Source organism: Peromyscus leucopus, chromosome 6, assembly GCF_004664715.2.
Source record: "Peromyscus leucopus breed LL Stock chromosome 6, UCI_PerLeu_2.1, whole genome shotgun sequence".
NCBI lineage: Eukaryota > Metazoa > Chordata > Mammalia > Rodentia > Cricetidae > Peromyscus > Peromyscus leucopus.
Window position 1 is genome coordinate 75,265,120 of NC_051068.1, and position 26,241 is coordinate 75,291,360.

General features: G+C 48.4%; 1 protein-coding gene across 1 annotated transcript in view; it reads right to left on the reverse strand.

Moving 5' to 3' along the window:
* The window catches only part of Ptgfrn (prostaglandin F2 receptor inhibitor), a 73,614-nt gene that overhangs the window by 23,433 nt on the left and 23,940 nt on the right, over positions 1-26,241 (reverse strand). The window contains exons 2-4 of the mRNA XM_037206936.1: positions 17,898-18,266; positions 14,781-15,194; positions 10,605-10,985 (exon numbers count right to left, since the gene is read on the reverse strand). Coding sequence (XP_037062831.1) covers positions 10,605-10,985; positions 14,781-15,194; positions 17,898-18,266 — 1,164 coding nt within the window. The remainder of the gene's footprint in view (positions 1-10,604; positions 10,986-14,780; positions 15,195-17,897; positions 18,267-26,241) is intronic.

Below are 26,241 nucleotides of genomic sequence, written 5' to 3' on the forward strand. Positions count from 1 at the left end.
GGGTGGGTGGGCTCTGAGATTGTCTTCCCACCTCCCCGAAGGGGGCTAACATGTCATAAGCTTTCCCGGCAGCAAGTGATTGCGGGGTAACCTCCCAGGAACTTGTGAAAGACTCTCGGCTCCCCACATTCAAGGCTTTAGACCCTTCTGTTGTGCCCAAATGTGGTTCAGACTGAAAAGCAGAACAGAACGACCAAGTTCATCTCACGTGGAAATGACAGAGTTGAACTGGCTGTGCACACAGCAAGGTGGCACACCGTTTTCCAGAAACCTGACCATGAAATTAGCAAAACCGCTGGGTGCCTGCTGTGCACAAGGCAATATATTTGAAGCTTGGGGCTGAGACACTCGAACGGTGTAGTTGCTGTGGAGTGGGCAACTGCCAGACAAGAGAACACAAGGGAGCTTGGAAGGAAAAGCGTCACCGCTGGTGACATTGAAGCTTCAGAGCGTCCCACACACTGGGGCACCACAGTGGCAGGAGCGTGTGGTGACCGGAGAAGCTCGGGTGATGTGGAGGGGGCAGGAGGAAGAAGGAAGGCTAGCAAGGGGCTTTAGCATGAGTTTCTTGGCAAGTGTGGAGGAAGCTCGGAGCCAGCGAGATAGAAATACGCAACACAGCCACCCTAGACAGTGCTCTCAACTTTGTGTGGCAGTAGCCACCCTGGCTGCCCTTTACAGAACTCTGTCTCTTTGGAGTGTGGTCTGGGTAACACTTTCTGATGCAACGGCATCAACCTGGACACTGCTTCCTGAGGCCATGGAGAGCAATGGAAATGGTCTGCAGCTGTGAAGTGCCAGGGGTCTGCAGGCGGACCGGGTGCTGACCCTGCTTCAGCCATCGACCCGCAATCTTGAACACATTTCATGAGCTCTCTGATACCTCATCTGTAACGATGCAGACAATGACTATAACAATGCCTCCTAACATCACCACAAGGATAAGAATTAGAAATATCCCTAAGGGGGCGGAGGGATGGCTTGGCAAGTAAAAACACTAGTTATGCCAGACTGAACGACCTGAGTTCAATCTCTAGAACCAATGTAGGGGGCCAGCCTGGTGGTACTCGTCTGTAATCTCAGCACTTATGTGGCAAGATGGAAGGCACAGACAGGAGAATTACCTGGAGGCTCACAGGCCTGCTAGTCTGGAGTACACATCATGGCAGAAACAGCAGGAGAGTGTCCTCAACAATGTAGAAAGGACAGCTATTCTCTGACCTCCACACCTCTGCTGTGGCATGACTGTGCTTGGACCCTCCCCCCAACACAAATAGTAAAATAACAAAAAGGTGCGCAGCCTGGTTCCTGGGGTACACACCAACACACACGAGCACACACATACACTGTTTACTGCTCACAGTTCCCACTTCATGCCCTGAAGGAACACCTTTCAAAGTCCAGTGACTTCCTCACGGGTGGGAGCTCTAGTCCCAGGGCTGTGCCCTTCCTACCTTTCAAGGCCAGCATCTCTCTGGAGCCCAACCTGTTCTCTTCCAAACTTTACAGTTTCTAAGCTCTACCGCTCAACAGGACAATTTCCAGGACACCGAAGGCTGTGCTGGCCATGGCATTGCCAATTACTGCCACAGGGAATGTGACCGGAGGACGGCTTCCCATGGGCCTGCACCCTGGCCCGGCTGACCGGAGCGGAGGAACTGAGCTGACCTGCCGCTCCCCTCAGGACTCCTGTTCTCAGATCACGTCCTTTTTAATAATAAATCTTCCTGTCTTTCACGGTTTACTTCCACCCACAGGCGCTTTCTTCCCAAGCGACCCCTTTCTAAAGGCTGTTAAAATGATGAGGAATGACAGGGGATGCTCGTCACAGCACCGTCCACAGTCGCCAGGAGAGGGAATCCACCTGAGTGTCAACAGAGGAACAGAGAAAGGCAGTGTAGGAGACAGGTACACACTACAGTACTTTTCAGCTTTTAAAACAGAGGGAATCCTGTCATCAAAAAGGATGTGAATGAACCTGATAGAGTGTGTTAATCAAAATAAAGACACAGAAAGACAAATGTCTCAGAGAACCGAAAAACATCCAACTCATAGCATCCAAGAATAAAACGGTAGTTCTCAGAGGTTGGGGCAGGGAAGGGGCGGGGGTTTGTCAAACTTCTGTTGGACAGAAGAGAATCCAGAAAGCTCATTTACAACATGGTGACTCTTCTTAGGTGACTGTCTACAGGTGCTCGAGAACGGCTAAGAGGCTGGATTTTAAACGTTCTCACCACACGAAGAGTCAGCGTCATCACTGCTAACAGATACGTGAATTAGCTTAATTCAGCCTTTCCACCCTGCAGGCATATATCAAGGATCACGGTATACACCATAAATATATACAATGTTAAGCCAGATGTGGTAGTGGATATCTTTAATCCCAGCACTCCCGAAGCAAAGGAGAACCACTGTGAGTACCAGGCCAGCCAGAGTTCAATGGTGAGACCCTGCTTCAAAAGTAAAGACAAGCCGGGCGGTGGTGGCCCACGCCTTTAATCCCAGCACTCGGGAGGCAGAGGCAGGTGGATCTCTCTGAGTTCAAGACCAGCATGGTCTACAAAATGAGTTCCAGGAAAGGCGCAAAGCTACACAGAGAAACCCTGTCTCAAAAAACAAAAAAAAAAAAAAAAAAAGTAAAGACAAAACCAAAGTACCAAAAAACAAAACCACATACGCACAGAGAGAGACACAGACATAACACATATGTATAATATGTATATATAATTTTAGTTGGTCAGTCAGTTAAACTAAGAAGATTAAGAAGTGGAAACATGACTAACTGACCTTTTGGTGGTCAGCGGGAAAGAGCTGCACGGGGTACCTCTCCCCTACCCTCTTCTCCTTCCCTCCCGGGCTCTCCCCCAAACTCACTCTCTCAGTGTTGTATAGACGTCACAACCCAACACAGGGGCGGAGCTGTGCCAGGCACACTGACTGGGGCTCCGTAGCACCCCAAGTGCAGCCAGGTCACAACGTAACCCACCTCAGCCCTCATCTTCCCTCCCCAGTGCGCACATGGGGGAGAACGCGGCTGGAATCCACTCCAAAGCAGCACAGCCAGCTCCCCCTCCCCAGCTCTCCACTGCCTGTTCCTAGGACCACACTCTCACTGCCCTTTCTCCTGGCCGCCCCGGGTTGGGGTGGAGTGTTCCACCTCCCACTTCCCCTCTTCCTCCTGCCTCCACACCCCGAGAGAGTAAGTCTCCTCAGTGTCCCTTCCGTTCTTCCCACTCCAAGCCTGGCATGGCAGTTAAGAGTGAAATCACGGGGACCACCACCCTCACTGTGGCCCTCTACACTGATCGACTGGCCAAGTCACAGCCAGACCTCCCAGCAGGCCTCCTCACACCTGCTTGGTTCAGAGGACATGCCCTGGCCTGCATTCAAGACCTTCACCCTTGGAACCCGACCTAACGCCAACACTGCCTCCCTCCATTCTCTCAGCACTCCGCGGCTCCTCATTTCTGCCGTCCTCCCTGTCACACCCTCTACCTCGTCACCGGGGGCACCTGCTCAGCGTGCTGTGGAGGAAACAGCTGAACAGATTCTCCCGCTCCACTCCACCCTCCACCCTGCAAGGGATCTGTCTCCCTCCTGGGATTCCAGGAGACGAGGAGGGGCACAAGACAGTGAGGCTGCAGAGCACTCACATCCGGTTCTAAGAATCTCACTGGCAGGACAGGAAAATGTCTCCATGGGCGTGGATGGCCGCTCTCCTACTCCTGTTGAAGCTAGCCTCAGCCCCGCCTCCACCACCTCAGACCGAATGCACAGACTCGTGGGTTCTTGGCTTGTGTCATGACAAAGTGCAGGCTAGTTTGAGCCGTCTACCAGCATTGTGGGGCAATTTCAGATGAACACTCTCAGAGAAGACAGGATGCTGTCCATGACAGCGTCAGGAGTCAGGAGTGACAGGAGTCAGGGTGTGGGTTCCTGTTTTGTTCTGTTTTGTGCATGTGCAGAAGGTGTCCTTTTATGCTGTTTCACAATTTTAAATACCCTTTGTGGGGATTGTGTCTTTCTGTAGGCCTCTGGTACAACACCCCTTCTTTGTGGCCTCACCTTGGCAACACAGAATGCCTCCTCTGATCTCGCTCGGCACATCACCCCATGTCCCCACTTCTCATTCAGAAAGTGTTCAGCAGAGATCCTGCCACCTGCCAGGCTCCTCACTCTCTGGAGATTTTGCTAGAACACTGCCTTGAACTCTGTTATTTGTATGTATATCTCATGGAACCTTACAGGACTCCTTCCAAGGCTATGGACTACCCAGAGCATCCATCTGCACATGCTCTGCATAAAGCGCCTTCTACATCAAAGATATTAGCATACAGGCTGAATTGGACTAAATTCAATATTTTGCATAAAAATGCTCATTTTTGGCATGGCATTTCACCACTGATTACTGCTACGTTCTGCCTGATCTCATCAAGAAATCAGCTAAGAATGCAAGGAGAGTTATGTTTGAAGAATGCTCATCAGATAAGATGCATCCCGGGGTATTTAGTAGTAAAGTGGTATCTGGAGGCTGTGTGTGGTAGTACACGCCTGTAATTCCAGCACGTGAGAGGCAGAGGCAGGAGGGTGCTGAGCTCAAGGCCAGTGTGGGCTACAGAAGGAAAGAGATCCTGTCCAAAAAAGAAAAGATATGGTGTCTCAGGTATGGTTTATGCTCCTGCAGATAAAAAACAAAGTGTAAGAGAGAGAGAAAATGTGTGTGTGTGTGTGTGTGTGTGTGTGTGTGTGTGTGTGTGTGTGTATGGGTAGGTGTGTCTCCAAGGGAGGAAAGAGAGCTAAATCAGATGAGCAAGATACTTACAGTTAAAGCTGGTGATTATTTCTTCTACTGTGAATGTTTGTAAATTTGTTTTGAAAAGCTGAAAACAAACAACAACCCACGCTATCAGCTCTTTTACAGAACACGGAGCCACTCCAAGCCGAATGCCAGCAGCATGTGAAAACAGGGACCCGCTTTCTAATCTGGGTACCAGGTCCACACCTGCTCACACACAAACACTGTCTCCAAAGCTGTAGACTCCCAGGTGACCCTCCTCAGAAGAAAGATTCTACTGAAAACAAGGATCGTTACATTTCTTTGTCTTAACTTTCAAAACAATGAAACACCTTGAGAATCACAGGCTAAGTTACAGACTCAAGTATTTTGTGTCTATTGTTTTCAGGAGCCACCTACTTTCCTTACAGTGTGTCAGCAAGGTATACAGATGTCTTTCATTTACTTTAACAATTCTATAGAGAAGGAATATAACCTTATCCTCATTCTACAATAATAATAATGGTGACAGCTAGCATTTATTGAAGGCCTTCTAGATAGATCCCAGGCAGCAGATTACAATACTTTCCTTGTTATTTTGATTAATCTTTACAACAACGTTATGGGATTAGTGTTACTTCTCTATACATTTTAAACAAGACTGAAGCCCAGGCGAGCTAAGTTAGAGAATGTTTGCATCGAGTTTGAGCAGAACTACAGGGGAGACGTTATCTCTACATGGCCTGGCTCCCAACCCAACCTACCTGGACAAGTTCATTCCACCCCTGAGATACCAAGGCTTTCTCACAGCCTGCTCCCTCCCAGGAGCCCCGAGCGATAGCTGAGAAGCTCTGATCCCCCCACTGTGTTCCACAGGGGCATGTTCTAGCACCCCTTTTCTAACTGTACTCTTGGTATGGCTCATGAGAGGAAGGATGGAAGGCACCAGTTAGAGAAACATTCTCCGTCTTGCAGTGGACAGGTACTTCAGAGGATACAAACGCACAGCTGACAAAGAGTTAGTACGGTCATTTGTATAATAAAGATTCTCTAATATTTAAACAGAGATGGCTACAAATACAGTCCTGGGGTGGGGGGATTGCTCTGCAGAGCCTAAGCAGAATTACTATCATGACAGAAGTCAGCATTAGTCATTTCAGAGCAATACGATGATTCAAATGGAACACCTATGCCCTCGACTCTCTTCATCCTCATCTACTCCTCTCAGAGAGGGAAATAAAAATCCAGATCTGTGAGCACAGTAGGAAGGGCTGGGTGTGCTTAGCTCAACCCCTGTGCCCCAGCACCTCCTGGGAATGCTACTTCCAGGATATACACTCCCGGTTCCTCCATGCTGGAATCCCCGGTGCCCAAACACATATTCCTACATCCCAACTGGCTAACGACTTGGTAGAGAAGACCCTCGAGGACTACTAAATCATCATCACTACCACCAAAGGACGTACCAAGCATATAACACCAGCTACTATGCTAAGCACTTTATGCATTTTCCTATTAAACCAAGAAAACCACACAAGTCTCTCTGACACCAATGCTCCACCACTTACACTTCTGGAATAATCCTGGACAGACATGGGCAACAGCCATGCTATAAATTCCATAGATCTAAACAGGATGTCCTAGAGACAGCACAGAATTCAAATTTCTTCTAAGTATTTAGCAGATTAGCAGTCCTTTTAAAGAAAAAAATAATTGCCCTCCTTGCTGGCACACTGCTGAAGAGGGATGGTTCTCCGGTGGGGGAGAATGCAAATCAGGTTCTTAAGACTGAACAGAGGAGCTCAGCTCTGCCCCCCTCCCGCCCCATCCCAGGCCTTTGGAACCATCTCTAATTAACACCGCAGAAGTCTGGTACTTTGGGCTGAGAGCTCAACCATAAACTGATTAGTATCCAACTCTTGCCAAAGGCTCGTTTAAGATATCTGATAGCAGCGAGAGATGGCTTAATGTGTGGATTAACTGGCCATTCCGCTTGGCTCTCTACATTTTAGCCATACACTAAATTGGATCAACACAAAGCAACATTTGTTTCCTGAAGCAATTCAAGTTCTTTACAAGAGAAAGTCCTTTCCACACTTAGAACTCATACCCTCGGCTCTGAGAAAGTGTGGGTATAAGAAACATCCACTTGAACAATCACCGAAGGCCTTTGGTAAAAGAACAGTCGCAAGCACTGTCCATTAAATTATTATCCACTGCCCCCGAAATGAAAGAGCATGGGACAAATTCAGTGCCAAGAAAAAGTTTGCCTCTCTGAAAGAGTTTATGTTTTCTTTCCTCAGAGAACTGGATAATCACATCTTTTTGTCTCGATTTCCAAACTCACAAATTCAGCGCTCAAATGCAGCAACTAATTCATCCCAACCACCTCGCAATATCTATTCTTAGATTCTCTTCGCCCCTTTTGATCTTGATTATATTTTTATGTCGGCTGCTTTGTTCTTCATTTTGCAAACCAACTTATATCTTTTCCTCCTTCAAAGGTGGACACAAATCGTAGCAAAAGATCTTTTTTAAACCCTCTTTAAAAAAAAAAAATCCCTGCCCTGCTATGAAGGATCTTTCACTTTTCAGACCATCACTATCAGGCCCATGTAACACGACCGACCTGAGACGACCATCCCACCCCCTCATCAATTGGCACAACAGCTCTGAAGACGAAGACAGGAACAGCTCATCTTCAAGACTTGATGCTGGCCATCTCAGGCGGTGAAGCTGATTTCCAAAGCCAAAGATGTGCCCCACATACAACAACAATGCTTAGGACAGACTCAACCCAAACAAAAATTAGCCTCATGTTTAGCTCCCACTGGGAGAAGAGTACATTTTCCAAAGATGATCAATAGCACTTCCCGCCTGACCATTTAGTGCATAGGAAGTTCTCCATCAGTGCCTGAAAAAGCAAGTGTCCAATAACGGTAATTATAATTCTCAACATGTCCAGTGCAAAACTGAGTGCTGTGTCATATCTGCACAGGGGTCCAACTTTCTTAACAATGCCCCTGTGAGCTGGGTGGTGGTGACGCATGCCTTTAATCCCAGCACTCAGGAGGGCAGATCTCTGTGAGTTCAAGGCCAGCCTGGTCTATGGAATGAGTAAGTTCTAGGACAGCCAGGACAGTTACACAGAGAAGCCCTGTCTCATCCCCTCCCCCCCAAAAAAAATGCCTCTGTGACAACAGTCCATGTCACACAACTCTAAGCAGGTCATCTGTCTTCCTGGCTTTTTTTTTTGGGGGGGGGGTGTCACATCTTCATTATCCTACACAGGCTCAATTGTATTTGATGGCATGCACAAACTACATTTCTAGAGACAACATTTAAAGTCAGCTGGTTGCCTCAGGATCTGGGCAGAGAATGCAGTCTGCAGACTGTGACTAAAGCCCTGTGGCTATAGTCGGGCCTGAGTCGTCTCCAGACGAGTGTCCACGCAGCTGCAAAGCATGAGTCATTGACAGGGAAGAGGAGGAAGACCTAAGAGGCAGAAAGAGAAGAGCACAGTTGTTTTCCATAGTATTTCCACTCCTGGTGAGTTCCCGTGTGCACAAGGGTCTCTGAATATTCTCAGCCATGGCTAGGCCCACATACATGTCTGGTTTTTCTCTGCGGAGGTCTTATGTGATCTGTAGGTTGGGGCTGACATTTTTCCCCCCACTCAGCCAACGCTGATGGAGCGCCTGTTCCGTGTAAAGCACGGGTAGGAAGGGCTGGGTTCCACTGCAGGTCTAGTGCATTGGAGACGCGCACAGATGACTTTCACAACGGCGCTGGCACGCTGCAGGAAAACAAGTGGCAGGATCCTTGGGATAATAAAGGAGTCTTTCCCACAGTTTAGCCTCTTCATTGCTCTCGATCTCTGGAGAACACGTCACCGACAAATCCCTTCCAGTTCCAAAGCCCGTTCCCTCCCAGAGCTTGCCCCTGATGTCTGACAGTGCCTATACTTCCCCCAGGGTATGTGGGATCAATACGCCAGGACTTCAAAGAAGCCCTCGAATTGAAGTGCAGGCAGAATTTTCAAAAAAAAAAAAAAAAAAAAAAAAAAAATCCTGGAGCTAGGATTCAGAAGTTGGAGGGGAGAGGAGGGGAGAGAGCCAGAGTGGGAATTTAACAGAGCCACACAATGCACTAGGATCAGAGCCGGGAGACAGATTCAACTCCAGAGATGAAAACTCTTCTCTTGGTGCTGACAACATCTGTTTTATTTTGAAGGTTGCTAAGGAGAGTCCTAGCTGGGCCAGCATTGTTCCAGCTCAGGACTTCACAGTGCGCCTCGCTCGCTTGCTCGCTCGCGCAGGCTTCTGACTGTGGGAATGAAAGCTCTCCAGATAAGCCTGCTCCTTTCGCCCTCCAGATATCAAAGCTCCATTTTGCTCGTGGGGCTGACTAGCACCCCCACACCCCGCTCACCCTGTCTAAGCCTTGATTAGACTTTTCCTACTGCATACTCTCTAAGGACTCTTCCCCCTGCACCCCCCTGTTACCACTTGCCAGGTTCCCATCTGTGCCAAAGAGAGGCTTGTTAGGGACAGCCAGACAGGGAGCTCACCCTTGAGCTAGTAAAGGACCTCTCTGGAAGGTAGAGAAGAACTATATGGGAGCTGAAGACGTGCACATGCAGGAGGAGGTTTAGCATCAGGCAGAAGGGGAAGTCATTTCCTGGCCTTTAAGATCTGTGCTGCCTCCTTAACGAAAACTCAAATGCCTTGGTCAGGCCCACAGCACTGGAAGCAGAAGAGCTGACCACAGGCCTGGCCGCTGGGAAATGATGCCGGTGGGGAGCGAGCCGCACCCCACAGGCCCATCCCTCCTAAGCCGGACTGCAATTACAAGCCCTGATGAACAACAGGAAGGGCTAGGACACACTCCTCCCTGTGGGCAGACACAGGGAAAAAAGAGATGAGAAAGAGGGCACGCAGGAAGTCGAGTCAAATCATTCCTAAGGTGAGGACACAGTGGGATTCACAGGTAAGTCAGCAATCACATGGAAGACAGCAATCACATATAAGACAAGGTGAAGAGACCTTGCATGGTAAAGTGAGGACAGCAGGGAGCACATGCATGGTAAAGTGAGGAGTCCCAAGGAAGCACACACATGATAAAGTGAGCACTCTCCAGAGAGCACACACGATGGCAAGATGAAGATCTATCAGTTGACATATGACAAGGTAGAACATGACCACAATAACATATGTGATAAGGGATCACATGCATGACAATGGGGTAACATTATGAGGACACATCAGTCATCTTCCCATGTTACAAACTGCTATAAAACATGGGGTGAGATGACCCCTCTGCCCCTCCACCAAGGGAGCAGCGCCTGGGCTGAGAGCCTGAGGAGAGACAGGGAGGTGGATGGCCCCTACTGTAAATTGTATCTGCAGAGAAAACCACTGTGGGCTTCCAAGGCAGAAGGAGGAGAGAACATTCTTGGTAGCTGGCGGAGGTGACTGCTCTTTCTCGATGCGCTTCAGGACGAGAAGAAGATGGCTGTCTCTCCCCTCAACGAAGAGCCACCACAAAGAGTCATTCAGCTAGCTCAGCTCTCACAGGCAGGTGGCTCTCAACAACAAAGGAACCCACATTCTCCAGCAAAGGTACTAGAACAAACATCAGCACGCTTTCCCTCGCTGGCCAGGCTGTTTGAGCCTGTCATGCTACCCTCCAGCCCGGGAGCGGGGAGCTCAAGGACACTTGTCTGATCCAAGCATCTAAACGAGGCAGAATGCCCAGCATACCACGGGCTTCCCGCGTGCACAGGAAGGATTAGGAAGACAGCTTAAAAGGCGCTCTTCAAGCTACTCACCTAGCCAGGTCACGCTTACACCAGACGGAGCAGACATGGCCTCTGCCACCTTGTGCCAGCTCCTGTTGTGTCCAGGAGCCCAGAGGGCCACAAGGCAAAGGTAGTACCCAGAGTTTTCTTTGCTAGCATCTCGCACCAGTAGATGGTAGGAGCGGGTATCCACATGGCTGAGAGCAACGTGTGGTGAACTGTGTACCAGGGAGTCACGGTCCAGCCGAGCCAGCATGTGGGAGGCAAGCAAGGAGGCATCGGGTGTCTTTCTGAAGTACCATGTCACCTCGGGTCGGACATCATCCACCCGGTCTGTCGTGATGTTGCAAGAAAGGTCCAGGTCCTTTCCTTCAGTCACAGACACTGTCCTGGGCACAGCCAACTGCAGCGCTAAAAGAGGAAAATCAAGTCCGTCAAGTGATCGAGTGGTTTGCCCTTTCCAGACCCTCCCTTCCCCTTACCACCCTCTAGATCACCTCCTTTTAAACTGATTTATTGTGTTAAAATTAGAAGGCTTTGTGCAGTTGAAAGCACTTGAGGAATAGTTAATGAATAAATTCATGACACACACTAAATTGGTTTTGGAAAAGAGAAGCAATGAACACCAGCAAACACTTATATTGCTTTTATGTACTTACTGGACATTAATTCTGAAATTAACAATGTGAGGTGGGTACTGTTATGGTCATCTTACTGACACCGGAGACTGAAGCCCAGTAGTTCCATGGTAGCACCCTCCTCTACCATCACTGGCTCCAGCACCCTGGGGGTGGGGGTGGAAAACCCTATACAGATGAGCCAGGAAAGTGAAACCAGACAACTCTCCTCATGAGTCAGTCCTTCACAATGTGATGCACGTAGACTGTCATTTCATTAGACATGCCCAGCTGAAAGTCAAACATGAGACATACTCTAAACCCCAAACCCAATGAGTTCTGCATTCTCCATGCCACCATCCTCTCATGACTGTGGACAATTAAAAGTAACCTATATTTAGGGGAAGCCTTAAAGTATTGGGTGTCACAGACTCAAGGAAGGTCTTGTTTAGTATTCCACTGTCAAAGCTTTTAAATGGAAATACTGTATTCTATTCAGGGAGTTTTTAAAATGTCGAACATCTGTAATCAGAGTGGAAGAATTCACGCTACAATGATGCTCTGGGAACCGTCACTCAATGACAGCCAACTTCTCCCAGTGGAGTCAAGTGAGACCCAGTCCCCACCTTCCAGCAGAACCCGTTCAGCATCCACTGCCGTTGCCAGGAAGCTCAGGGACAAAGGCTAGTGTCCAGAAAACACCAAGCCCATGCCCGCCAACAGATACTGCTTCCTCATGAATACTTCCAAATCTTGACGATATTTCAAATAACTGTTTCAAGCCAAGTTCAACATCCATCCCAACACAGGACAGAGAATGGGGTAGACACAATATGAGGAAAAGGAGCTTAAAAGTCTGGCTCGTCCCTCTCTCTCTCCTCTGTATAGATCAATAAATGCCTTCCTAGGGTCCACCAATGTCTGTTCAGCTGTGCAGTCCACTCTCTCAGTGAAAGCGGCTAAGTATCTGTCCGATCGGTAACCATGGGTCCTGGTATTCCAGACTGCAGGGTTTGGCAATGGGAGATGAACTAGAGTGGGGGGTGGGGGAGGAAGGGGACAGTTCTAAGGATTCAGAATGCAAGAGGAGACCTGGGCAAAGCCTGTGGCAATCCAGGTTTTCTCTCGTAGACTGTTGCTAAATCCTCAAGTTACATACTAAGATTTGTATCACCAGCCACTCCCACCAGAGGGAGGACCTGCCCCATGGGTGACACAGCTTTGCTACCTGAGCGGCTCTGTGCCATTTACAACACCACCGTGGTCAGAGGACATGAGCAAGCACCTGCGACCCATGCCCAGGCTAATAATAAACAAAAGACCATCCCTCGGCCGGGGATGGAGAAACGTGTCTGCAATCCCAGCACTTGGGAGGCAGAGGCAGGCAGATCTCTGTGAGTTCAAGATAAGCCTGTGAGTGTGAGGCCAGTAAGACCCTGTCTAAACACATAAATAAGTAGAGGAAGAGGGCTACAAGGATGGAGGGAGAGAGGAAGGAGGACAGGGAAGTGGGGGCACATGCAAGCGAGCTCACAGCCCTCACACACAGGGATTCTTAACCTGCAGTGCACCGAGAATTTACACATTATTACCAAGTGCACTACACATGGAGTCTGGGCATGTGGCTGGGAAGGTCCATTCCTATTTTCATTTTCATGAACCTTTGCTGATACATTACAAATCTTCCCTTTATAAAAGCAACAAGGCGGGATAGGATGGCTTGGGGGCTTGGTCCTCAACAGAAATAACAGATCTTCATACATCACTTGACAGGAGCTGTAGACATATGAAACATCATTTGCATTCACTGCTCCCTAGAAATTATGAGGGCTGTTAGGCCTGCCAATATGGCTTATTATTCATGTGTTAATAATGAAGTATAATTTAGTATAAAACAAATTTGTCTTAAAGATATTTTGATAACCACTCCAGTATAATTCTTTCCCGTCACCTTATGTATTATGTTTCATGAATTAAGAGAGTTCCGGGCTTCACAAGGCTGTCAAAGAGGCCCATCACACAGGAAAAGATCACAAGGCCAAGTATGTTGGTGCAGGCTTGCAATCCTAGCTATTCTGGAAGCTGAGGCTGGAAGAGCACAAGTTCAAGGCCTGCTGGCGTAACTTAGCAAGGACCTACCCCAAAATAAAAAGGGCAATCAATATAGCTAAGCCATAGGTGCTTGCCTAGCAAGTGGGAGGCTCTGAGTTCGAAACCAGAGAAGAGGTGCAGCCTCAGCCTCAGGATGGAGCTGCATGACCCAGTCTTGAGTCCCATCATGTAACTAGATGCTATGGGTTTGTGGTATGTTTGAAACAAGCACCACCTTCCGACTGAAATCCCTCCATTAAACGGTGTAGCCCTCCTGCCTCAGTCAAGTAGTTGCTTGGTAAACATTGAATAGCTAGAGGTTTCCTATGGCAGACTCCAGACAGTCACTTTGGCTACAGAAGGTGACCTTAGTCCATCTGGAAAGTCATTTTTGCAGCCAAGGGAGCCAAGGCCCACAGTAATGGCCACACCTCGGCTGCCGCAAGTCACTCATGAAGATAGTCACACTCATTTTCAGATGCGGGGAATGCTGCCCAGGACCATGCAAGCTACAAAAACAATCACTGGTTACAGCTTCCCACTTTCCTTCCCAGTGAACAGAGCAGGCCACACACTCACACTCTTGCGTAGGGAGTGAGTCCAGCCAAGGTCTCCCAGGAAGCAGGGAGACTGCGATCTGAAGATGGTAGACTCCTAGACAACCAAGCATGCCCAGATATCCCCAGCAGTGACATTAACCTGCCACGGTCTCTTTGGACTCTGGAGCTTCAGGCTCCAGTCACCTGGGATTGAGCCTGCAAGTAGCTCTGAGGCCAGGGCCAAGCACAGTACTAAAATCAGTAGGCTCCCTACCAATGCTTGTTGAAGAGTAAGTCAATAATTGTTATCTCTCAATTTTCTTCTGTTTTTGTGTACTCCGTAATACGTCTCTTCTATCTTGTTTCTGTAGTCGGAGATTTTAAAAGGGGGTAGATTTGCAAATTACAGGACAAAGATTAATTTATATGGACCATGGCTGGACTTCCTGGAGTATATATGGCACAGGAAGCAGGAAGAAACCTCATCCATGGGGTGTGTGTCACTCGGCCGGGGATGGTGCACCTGATGGGGGTGGAAAGGCACATCCAAGGGGCCACACTGGCAAGAGGTTTGGAGTCAGCCACACACACACAACACCACAGCCACCAGGGAAGGCACACCCAAGGACTCAAGGGAATAGTAAACAAGCAAAAGCCAAAGCAGCAGGTGTGAACGAATGTACCCATACCTCCAGGGAACATCAGGTGGGCCCTGACAGGACGTCATTCTTCACCTCTGAGTCAGATAGCAACCTTCCTCTACACGGTGAGCAACAGCCCAGGTTCCCAGGTTTGCAGGAAGGCAAAACTAGTACCAGCATACCGCTCACAGCAGAGTTACTCTTTCCCAAGCTACCAACACCACTCTGCTCCCCTTGCCCAAGGAGGGGAAGCGGGGTTAGCCCTTTTCTGGTCTAGTCCCGTAACCGGTCACTGGTGACCCGTTTTCAAAACCTCACCTGTCGGCTGGATCACCACGGTAGCCACTTCCACAGCTTTTTCCTGGATTTCTTGCCAGCTGCCTTGCTCTGTGATCCACTCGCTGACCACACACCTGTAGGAACCCTGGTCTGCAGAGAGCGCCCGGGCCACAGAGAGGCGGTAGGCGTCGCTGCCCACGGTGTCCAGGCGTACATCCCCACTGTGGTAGCGCTGCTCATAGCCAGGGCCTGGGTGAAACCTGCCCTCGTGGCTTAGGGCTATGATGCTGCGGTGCACTGGGCCACGGTGTAGCTCCCACCGAAGTGCCAGGTGAGTGTGCAACGGTGACGTGGTAGAGGCGACACAGCGAAGCTCAAAAGGCTCCCCCTCACGCAGGCTCAGGCCTGGAGGAGGCCGAGAGCTGGGGCCCACCACCAGGGCATCTGCCAGCACTGTGGAGGACAGAGGGAAGGTGTCAGTCAGTGGTCACCACTGGTCCTGTCCCATCAGGAAGGAACAGGCTACCTATCCCATGACTCTGGCCTTGAGCCACGGCAGCTACCTAAGAAAGAGTCCTCACTCCATTTCTGGTTCTAAGGCCTAGAGAGGCAAGTCATCTACTCTGATCTACCCACGATCTCAACCGACTTTCCGACTTGGAAAAGCAAAAAAGAAAAATGCGACAATAATGAAACTCCAGCCAAAATGGGTTTGTGAGTGTTTCGGTCACCATGATGCAGGTTTACCTTGAGCTCTGTGCCTCAGTTTCCCAGAAAAGAGGATGATGACTGTACCTGCTTCACGGAGCCAAGAGGAGTCCAGTGAATGCCAGGACAGTGCCTAGAGTGGCAGGACAGGACAGTGCCTGGCACCAGGATGAAACAGACTGGCACAATGCCCAAACAATACTTCGGTTAGGACACGGGACGGGAAGGGGGAGCCTGCACTCTAGAGACAAGTGAGCTGCCATGATCAGGATCTCCAGGGAGAGATGACGGCAGAAGCTGCCTGTGGCTCGTGTCCTGAGTAGGCTACATCCACAGGACAGGCAGGGGCCAAGAAATGCTGACCATTCTGCTGCTAATTCTTAGCACCAACGGGGAGAAGCCACCACTGCCACAGTCTAGAAAAGAGGGTGGGTTCAGGAGAAGGGACGGCGGCCGATGCCGGTGATCTGGTAAGAGTCAGGTGGGGGCTGTCTACCAAGGGCTGGGCAAACCTTCCAAGCTCACCAGGAGCTGCACATGTGGCTCTTCAAGCACCACAATTCATCATCTCTCTGGCTTTCCCCTTGATTACACACTCAGATAACAGGCACGTTGCTCCTTCAGAAGAACACTTCCCACAGGCCCATCTCTTCTACAGCCCTAATAGAGTGGCCTTCCAGTACATACATCAGTCTGTGGGTGTGGCTAGCACGGCTTCATTCTCAAGGCCAGCTCCTCACTGAGGCAGCTTCAGGACCTGTGAAGTTGAAGGTCAGACAGATGCTGGACCACGTCGGGCTCCTGCCAGAGACTCTATCTGGGCAGCCAGCCAGCCTCTCTCACACTGTCCTTCTGCTCTCCTGAGCCAAGAAAAGCCTCTTCTTGCCTCTCTTGCCTTCAAAGACCGGTGAGGAAACAGGCAGATACTGGGGGGGAGGGTAGGGACTCTGTCACCCTCCACTTCTTACAGTTAAGTCACAAGAGTGTCTGACCTGAGGGAGGGGTGATCTGTTGTCTGCTTAACTCAGTGCAAAGGTGCCTTAGGGGAAGTTTTGCAAGAAAAAAAAAAAAGGTCAGGACTCCCAACCCCCCCCCCGCCAATTCTAGAAGTCAAATCCAGGGCCTTACATATCTAGGCAATCACTCTACCACTGAACTTTCACGTTTCCTATACCCTAATTCCCGCCCCCCCCACATAGAGTCTCACTATGTAGCTCAAGCTGGCTTTGAACTAGCCCAGGCTAGCCTCAAAGCTTTCAATCCTCCTGCCTCAGCTTCCCAAGCACTAGGTTTACAGGTGCATGCCACCACACCCACCTACATTCTGTACCTTTCATGGGAGGATGGAAGAGGTAGGTAGATTTGGTGGCTTAATGCTTTGGTTCCTACTTGATGGGTGTGGCTGACATTTCATCCCCTCCTGGTTTGGTGAAGGAAGAGCAATAGCTGAGCAGGATCGGTTTCTACCAACCACGGCAGGTGGGTGCCTGGATCAGCCCACTCCTTTTCTATTACCATTTTCTACTTTCCAGGTAATTATACACACTCCTGCCCCGATACAAATATTTTCAGAAACAAAGCAGGGCACAAATAAATGTACAACTAATAATAACAATAATTATGTTTCTTGTTTTGCTAGCCTCAAATGAAAACAGCTTCTTCTTGCTCACTCACTAACGAGCTGTGTCATTTTAAGCAAGTAATTAACCTATGCACTCCCATCTCATGTGTAAATGAGGGAACTAGCCTGCCCTATCTTCTTCACCGGATTCAGATAATTGAACGCGGGAGCAAGTCCAACAGCACTTACAAGGCAAGGAAAACCCAAACCCAAGATATTCCAGACACCTATGATGTCAGCTTTGCACAGCTGGGTTCATCAAACAGCTGTAACCACGTGGTCTTATCGTCTATAAACAGCAAGCACAACTTCTGCTGCAAACAAACATTAGCTCAAGAGGGTCCCGGAGAAAAAGACAGGAACTTTGAGCTACCTATTTCTCCCATAAAGCTGAACCTCCTGGGCAATGCCTTCCAGCTTGTCTTTAAGCTGAATACTTGCTATGACATGGCGGGAGAGGCCTGGCATGGCTAGCTCTCCTGTCCCCACACCTTTTAAGGCAAGCTCTGTTGGACAGAGGAAGCTGAGGCCTGGAGTGAGCCAGGAGCCATTTAGCTGACGAGTGGCAGAGCCAGGAGCCGACTGCACAGGCAAGCTGGCTCCAGAGCCGGGCTCTCACAGGTGACCACACCACGGTGCCTACCATTCACCGGCCACAGGGTGCGTCAGGATTATACTGGGAAAGGGAAAGAGGCTCCCAGGGGTCACCTGGTCCACCCTCTGCTATCATCAGGTAAGACACCATCACTGCGATGGACAGGGGAAACGGAGTCTCTTTGCAGCAGCAGAATGGCAGAGGAAGGTCTGGCCCCGGGTGAGGACTGTACCTTTAACCTGCACCGTGTCCTCATAGTTGCCCTGGACGGTGGCGTCCGTGCTCGGGGTTGAGCACTTGTAGCGGCCCTGGTCTGAGGGCTGGACGTTCTTTATGTGCAGCTCCACGGCATCATTGGCGGTTCTCCTCAACAGGATGTCGCCCCGCTGCAGCCGCTCCTGGTACAGCTGGGCTGGGAAGCCCACTTCCCAGGTGCTGGCCAGCTCCACGAAGCTGCTCCCCGAAGACGAGAAGCTCCAGTCAAAGTTTTGCTCGCTGGGGCCATCGTAGTCGCTGACGTTACAGGGGATCACCAGTTCGGTGCCCACCACTCGAACCAGGCTGCCCGCAGGGACTCTCACCACACGACCACGGCAAACAGCTGTAGGAACGACAGGAAATGAAAGGTGGACCTTTAATCACGGAGGCCCTTCTTGGTAGGAAAGGGACTGCTGAAGGACACGTCTGCTCAGGGGTCCAAGGGTAGAATGTGGCATCTGAATAAAAAAAAAAAAAAATGGAACCCCCCATAGAAGAGGATGAACCCACTCCTGAAATTATGGGTTGGAAGTAGCACCCTGAAATGAATGTCTTCCACAGAACCAGTTCCCCAGAGCTGACAGGCAGACTAAATATGAAAAGTGGGCTAACTATGGCCTCAAATAGCTTTGTCTCTCCTGTTAGCGTTTAACATGCCATTATCATGCAATGAGATTTGGGAAGGGTCTGTGTGAAAGAAAAGGACCCAGATCAGCACATATTTACATTTCTGGCCACCCCACATCAACCTGCATCCCTGGAGACCATTCCCAAGACCCGATTTATAATGATGGATGCCAATTTTCAAATCCTCGAGCGGCCTGCTGATAAAATGATTTAACTCCTGTTATCTGACATTGGTTATAAATTATTTTTAAAATATGACAATTCCACCAAGTATTAATTTTCTATTTTCTGGCTCATTTCCTTCCCTGTACTCTTCACCCTGATCTAAATTCAGAAGGCGGATGGGGAAGCTCAGAGAGAGGGAGGGAGGGAGGGAGGGAGGCCGCCTGGTGTTGTCAAGAATACAGCAACTTGTGGTGGGGAAGGAACAGAGTGGACAGAACCAACGGTTGGCGGTTGGCGGGCATGACCTGCCAGGAGAGCCTGGGAGCCACAGACCTCTGGGGCAGGGCCCTCGGGGACAGGCACCTGCCTGCCCCTTCAGAGAGTCTCACTACAATGAACTCCATTCAGCACAATTCTGTAGTGTTTACGACCTGGATTTTGCATTTCCATTGAGACCAAATGACTAAGTGTACCTCTCTTGATATTCTGCAAACAGGTAGAGCCATGAGTCAGGAGATAACATGGGCTCTGAATCAAGGAGATCAGAATAAAATCTCTCTTGGCTTGGTTTCCTTGATTATAAAATAAGATAAGACGGCATAACGGAGGGTCCTCTATGTAACGTGGGTTCAATATGATGGGGCCTCCTGTGGTCACTATTGTATTTCTCTCATCTGTGATGAGCTGATCTGTGTGCCTCACCCAAAATTCATACGCTGAATTCTGAAATCCAGTATGTCAGAACACAGCCTTAATTGGGAACAGGGTCACAGAGGATGTCATCAGGCAAGCTGTGATGCGGTCATATGGCATAGGGTAGGCCTCTGAGCCAGTATGACTGGTGTCCTTAAAGGGGAGCTAATTTGGACACACAGGGAGAATAATGCACAGCGGATGGAGGGGGAGATCAAGGGGAGGCACCCGAGAGGTAAGAATACCCCAGACTGGCAGCCAGCCAACACAGGCTCAGAAGAGGCCGGCCCAATCCTCTCTCCCAGCCCTTAGAAGGCACAGACTCTGGCCACCTTGCTTTGACCTCTAGCTTGCAGGGAAAAGGGTCTCTTGTTTAAGCCACCTAGTCTACAGACAGCATCGTTCCCAGGAACCCAGCGCACCAGGGCTGCTTGTTTATTGCTGGTGTAATTCATGTTTTTCAAACTCTGTGGCCGCCTATTAGTGGATTTCAAAATGAATTTATAGTGGTTGTGTGTGCTTTTAAAAATGGAATTTTAAATGAACAGGAGCGATTAGAGGGCGATGTACTTGGTAAGGGATAAGTATTGCTATCTACAGCACTTTGTTAGGTAAACAAAGGTATGTGCGAACCAGATTATAATGAAAACCTGACATAAATTTGGGTCAGGGTTGGACAAAAAAAAGGGCCATTTTTTAAAACCTAACTCTCGTTTTCTCTAACCTCAAAAGCATTATCAACTATCATTTCCTTTGGGAAAGGAAAAAAGAAGCAACTGTGTAAGAGAAATATTGACAGAGACTGTGCAAGACACTGTTCAAGGAAGGGGACTGTGGTGGTGTGAATATAACTGTTCCCCCCCTAAGCTCACAGGGAGGGGCACTATGAGGAGGTGTGGCTTTGTTGGAGTGGGTGTGGCCTTGTTGGAGGAAGTGTGCCCCGTCGGGAGGGGTGAGCTTTGAGGTTTCCTATGTTCAGATACCACAGATATCTCAGTGAACTTCCTGTTGCCTGCAAGATGTAGCACTCTCAGCTCTAGCACCACATCTGCCTGCACGCCGCCATGCTCCCCATCATGATAATAAACTGAACCTTTGAAACTGTAAGCCAGACCCAACTAAATGTTTTCTTTGTAAGAGTTGCCATGGTCATGATGTCTCTACACAGCAATGAAAACCCTAACTAAGGCAGGGATCAACTGTCTTCCTGTCCTAACTGAGCTGGGGGCAGGTCTATCTAAAACAAGTTCCCAACCTAAGAAAGGCTGCGGAACCCCAAATCATATCACTGTCCTTAAAAATCAAATAAAGTCGGGCTGGGGTGGTATGCAGCTCAGCACTAGCCTGTCTGCCTTGCATATGTGAGGCCCAGGGTTGCTAGCACTGAAAATAAAGCTAAATAAATAAATTAAATTAAAAGGCATTATATGCTTATAACCTCAGCTAGTCAAGAAGTTGAGGATCACTTGAGTTTAGGAGCTAGCAGCTCCTTGACATTACAAAACCCTGGCTCAAAAACAGAACCTGCAGGGCATGGTGCCATTTCCAGAAAGGAACGGTCGTTTGGCTTTGTTGAAGTATAAGCATGAGCGGGGAAGGATGTTAGGAGATGAAGCTAGAGTGGTAGACTCAGGCCAGGTCATGCAGAATCCTGTGTGTCTTCCATTCATCAGGTACTTACTGGATAGATAGCTTGTGCACCAGGCCCTGCTGAGACACACAGTGCTCACAATGGGAAGAGACAGACGATAAACAGGAACAGATAAGTACATAGGAGATACATTAGTGACAGAGATCCACCAGCCCTTTGCCCAAGTCTCTATAAAGTGGGAACCACAGTTCCTGGGGAGACGCCTCAGTCAATGAAGTACTTGCCACGCAAGCATGGGGATCTGAGTTCAGATCCCCAGTGCCCACATAAAAAGCTTGTACAACGGTAATCTAGTGTGTTTGGGGTGGGGTGGGAGGGGGGTAGATGGTCAGCTTCAGTCTAGCTAAGTGGTGGGAGACTCTAACCCCCCAAATGTGGAAAGCTATTGAGGAAGACATTCAATATACACTTATGGCCTCCACACATGCACGCATATGAATGCACACCTGAATACATGCACACTCCCACATAAGAATATGTACATATACATACACTATATACACATACACATTGCACATGTAGAAAATGAAAAAAACAAAATTGGACCGTGATCGGCACTCTGTCCCAACCCTCACCCCTGGGCCATGGTAAGTAAGGTTCAGATGAACCAGTACACAGCACTCACAACAGTGCCTGGCATGTGGTGTATCGCAGGTAACATTTGAGGTGGGACACCTCTAGAATAAACCTAACCACAGTCACTTTGCAAGGCTCACAAAAGATTTTCCAAATGGGTGACTATTTCCTATTTCTACCCCCTGGCAAAAAGTTGGTTCCCAGGGCCTTCAGGCCTGAGCCTACTTCCCTTCTGAGGTCTCTATCTTTATTCCTAGTGACTGAACTTTTAAAAATGAATCCAGCTCAGTATCTCAATCTGCCAAGCTTTCTCCCACATGGCTACCAGAACCTTTCTTTCTCCCTTTTTTTCCCCCCCGAGACAGGGTTTCTCTGTGGAGCTTTGTACCTTTTCTTGGAACTCACTTGGTAGCCCAGGCTGGCCTCAAACTCACAGAGACCCACCTGCCTCTGCCTCCCGAGTGCTGGGATTAAAGGTGTGCGCCACCAATGCCCGGCTCCAGAACCTTTCTTTCTTTCTTCTTCTTTTTAAACAAACACAACCTGTTGTTCCATGGATAATTTTTTTTTTTTTAGTATTTATTTATTTTTATTTTATGTGTATGAATATTTTGTCTACATGTATATCTGTACACTATGTGCATGCCTGGTGTCTGTAGAGGCCCAAAGATGGTGTCGGAGCCCCTGGATCTAGAGTTACACAGTTGTGGGATGGTATGTGGGTGCTGGGAATCAAACCTGGGTCCTCTGGAAGAACAGCCACTGCTCTTAACCACTGGGCCATCTTTCCAGTCCTGTGGATCAGAATTCGTCAATGACTGCTTATCATAGATGGCAAAACTGCCTCCCCTACTCTGTGACCACCCTGATTCAAGCTACTACCTCTCACACGATTATGAAAATAACTCCCTCACTGGTTTCTTGGCTTTCTATCCACTACAAAGCAATCTTTTAAAAATATACAGTAGATTATATTTTTCCTCAGTGCCAAACTCTCTAGTCATTCTCACATTTCACCCCAAATCCCTGCTTTGTTTCCTGAGTCCTAGATTCTGTTCCTCCCCCTCATGATATTCAGCCATGCTTAACTCCTAACAGTTCCTTTAACAGGCTAGAGACCGTCTAACTTCAGGGCTTTAAAAAACAAATTTTTAAAATTATGCACACTCACACATGTGCGTGCGTGCGTGCGTGCGTGCATGCTTGTGTGTGTGTGTGTGTGTGTGTGTGCATGTGCGCGTGCGTGTGCGCATGTGTCTAGGTACCCATGGAGGATAGACCCATCAGACCCCCTGCATCAGGCAGTTGTGAGCTGCCTAACATGGGTGCTGAGAACTGAACTCAGGGACAGCCAGCCATTTCTCCAGTCCCAACCTCAGGCACTGGCATATCTCTTTGAGCCTGAACACTGAAGTCATTCTCCCTGCTGGGTCTTTAACCAACCTTTCCTGACCCCCTAATATGGCAACTCCTGTTTTTATTCACTTCAAAACTTCTCTTACCAGCGGTCATTAATGTATCTCCTATGCACTCATCCGTTCCTGTTTATCGTCTGTCTCTTCCCGTTGTGAGCACTGTGTGTCTCAGCAGGGCCTGGTGCACAAGCTATCTATCCAGTAAGTACCTGATGAATGGAAGACACACAGGATTCTGCATGACCTGGCCCGAGTCTACCACTCTAGTTCATCTCCTAACATCCTTCCCTGCTCATGCTTATACTTCAACAAAGCCAAACGACCTCCCATTCTAGAAATGCCACCATGCCCTGTGGAACCCAGGGTCTGCTTCATTGTCTCCTCCGGCCAGCACGCCTTCCCAGCAATCCTCTTGCCAAGAGGAGACTTCAGTATCACTTTCTCCTCAGTGAGGCATCCCCTTCTCCTGGGATCACTCACACACTCCTTCCTCAAATTCTATGGCAACTTGGACAAGTACCTGGATGGAAGCTATGTCATGGTGCCACTGGGAAAAGAAACAGTAGAAGCGGATGCCTGAAAGAGCAGATTTTAATCCGAAAACCTATAAGCCTGAGCAATGTCATGCATGCAAGAACCAGGGTGTCCTCTCATCCGAGCATACGGAGATCCAAGATTTTGGTAGCAGAATTTCAACTTGCCAGCAGCAATCTGGTATTTAGTACAGATTCCCCTTAATATTGTTAAATAGCGGCAAACGATACTTAAAAATAAATATAACTTGTAAAAGGGAAGGCATATGGCTTTTCTCAAATCAAGAAGAATATCTCAGAGCCACACTTGCCAATTTTTGTCACAACCTTTGGTAACAGCTGATAACTGAGAGAAAGAGGAAAAGACAAGCTTCTTCCGAGTTTCCAAGTGCTACCAGTGTTTCGAGTCAAGAGTCCTAGACATTTCTGATTCAAAACAGTGTTACCAGAACGCCACATAAAAAGGTCCTGGATACCCGGCCGTGGAGGCGCACGCCTTTAATCCGCAGAGGCGGGCGGAGCTCCTGAGCACTGAATAAACTGAGCCTGGAGGCAGAAGGGTCAGAAGTTCAAGGGCATCCTCAGCTCCACAGCCAAGTAAGCCTAGACTACAGAAGAGAGCCTAGACTACAGAAAAGCCTGCCTCAAAGAATAAAGTACTATCAAGAATATTATCACATTGCATTACAAAAATGCACCTGATAAAACCCACTAAAGTTTAATTTAAAAAACAAACAAACAAACACCCAAACAGAATAACAATAATCCTAGAGAGTGGTGGTAGAAAGCAGAAAGGTATATAAGGCGTGAGGACCAGAAACTAGAAGCATTTGGCTGGTTAAGCTCTTAGCTGGTTAAGCATGTGGCTGGTTAAGCTTTCAGGCTTTGAAGCAGCACAGTTCAGCTGGGATTCATTCTGGATGAGGACTCAGAGGCCTCTAGTCTGAGGAAACAGGACCAGCTGAGGAACTGGCAAGGTGAGATAGCTGTGGCTTGTTCTGTCTCTCTGACCTTCCAGTGTTCACCCCGATAACTGGCCTCGGGTTTGATTTCATTAATAAGAACTTTGAAGATTCCTGCTACAACAACCTGCTCAGCTTAGCCCCCCTGAGGTGAACTGCACAACCCTGGGGCCTCCGTACCCACTGCCTTGGGATCCGTGGTGGAACAGGGTCCAAGGATGGAATCCTGAGTGCCTGTGAGAAAACGCCAAGAAAACAAGACTCTTGTGGCCTCAGTTTCTTCAAAACCTGGACTTGTTCTTGGGATGTGTTTTCAAGCTCCTCTTAACTGTAGCAGAAAGGATTGAGTTTACTCCAGATTACTCGTTACTGCTTGCTAGTAATTAAATGCCTCTGTGGGAAAAAAAACATGTTTTTGTCACGTGTGGCTTGTCCTTGGGATTCTACACTTTACTCATGTGATTCTTCTTAACCCTCAGAATATATCCTTCTTAACCATCAGAATTGTCTGATGCCGTGGAAAAAGTTAGCTATTCCATGAGCCATTAGTCCGCTTCATTTTTAGGCTCCATTCTCCCTGGTCCCACTGCCAATTACAGCAGTAAACAGAATCCCGTTTAAATGTTTTTCTTAAGTCTATAGGGAAAAAAAAATCACTTAATACAACCACAGCTAACTTCATCTGTCATTATTCCAACTTATAAGTCATCTCCCCACCCCCCAAAAAAATAAAATTCATGTTTCTTTTTGTCAGTATAAAATACAACATTCAACTATGAAAATCATTTAGCTTAAATTTCAAATAATTATCTCCTTTTTTACTTCCCATGATGCCTTGTAAGCTTAGTTTTTTATCTTATTTCAAGGTTCCCTTTGCACTTGTCTGTGTATTTCCTTATAAGTTGCCTCAAATATTTGGGGGAGGGGTAAGTAAGCATAAATCTAAAAAGTGGGTAACTCAGATTTGCCCTTGTACTGTTTCTGGTATAATAGAGTAGTATAGATCAGAGAGTCGCCTTTGAGAAGCAGCCATGGTAGTCAGGTTAAAACTGGAACAGCCTAGATCAATGTCTCCTGAGGGATGAATCAGTCACTGATCCCAATGATGCCCCACACTTCTTCCGCTCTTTAGAAATATGCCAATTCTCAAGTGGTTTAGGCCACAAAATATATGTCTAAACGCAGAGCTTCGAACACCTCACGGGGCCAAGAAATAACTCACAAGTTCAGGAACACACAGAGAGCTAATCTGAAGAGCCAAGATTCTACTTGGGGGCGGCCGGGGGGTGGGGGGGACAGCCAGGAAGTGACCCTGGCATCATACAGGGCTGCTCCTCTCACACAATGGATATCTTAAAAGACAGATCATGTCCGAGGGCAGGCTAAGTGGCCCGGAGGTTAATCACAAAAGGAAAACCAACGGGTTAAACCACATGTGTGCTCCCAGCGCTTAGGAGGCTGAAGTAGAAGGATCCCCAAGAGTTTGAGGGCAAGCATAGTGAACTCCAGGTCAGCCTGGGCAACAGAGTAAGGACCCTGCTTCAAGCAACGAGTTGCTTAAAGCACATAAAGCAAGCAGTGTTGTTGTTTTTTTAAACCAACTCACGGGATGAAGACGTCAAAACTGCAATTGTGAATCCACAAAGCAAGGTGGGCAAATCTTTTGACTTTGAGCTATAAGCCTGGAAGGTCCCCG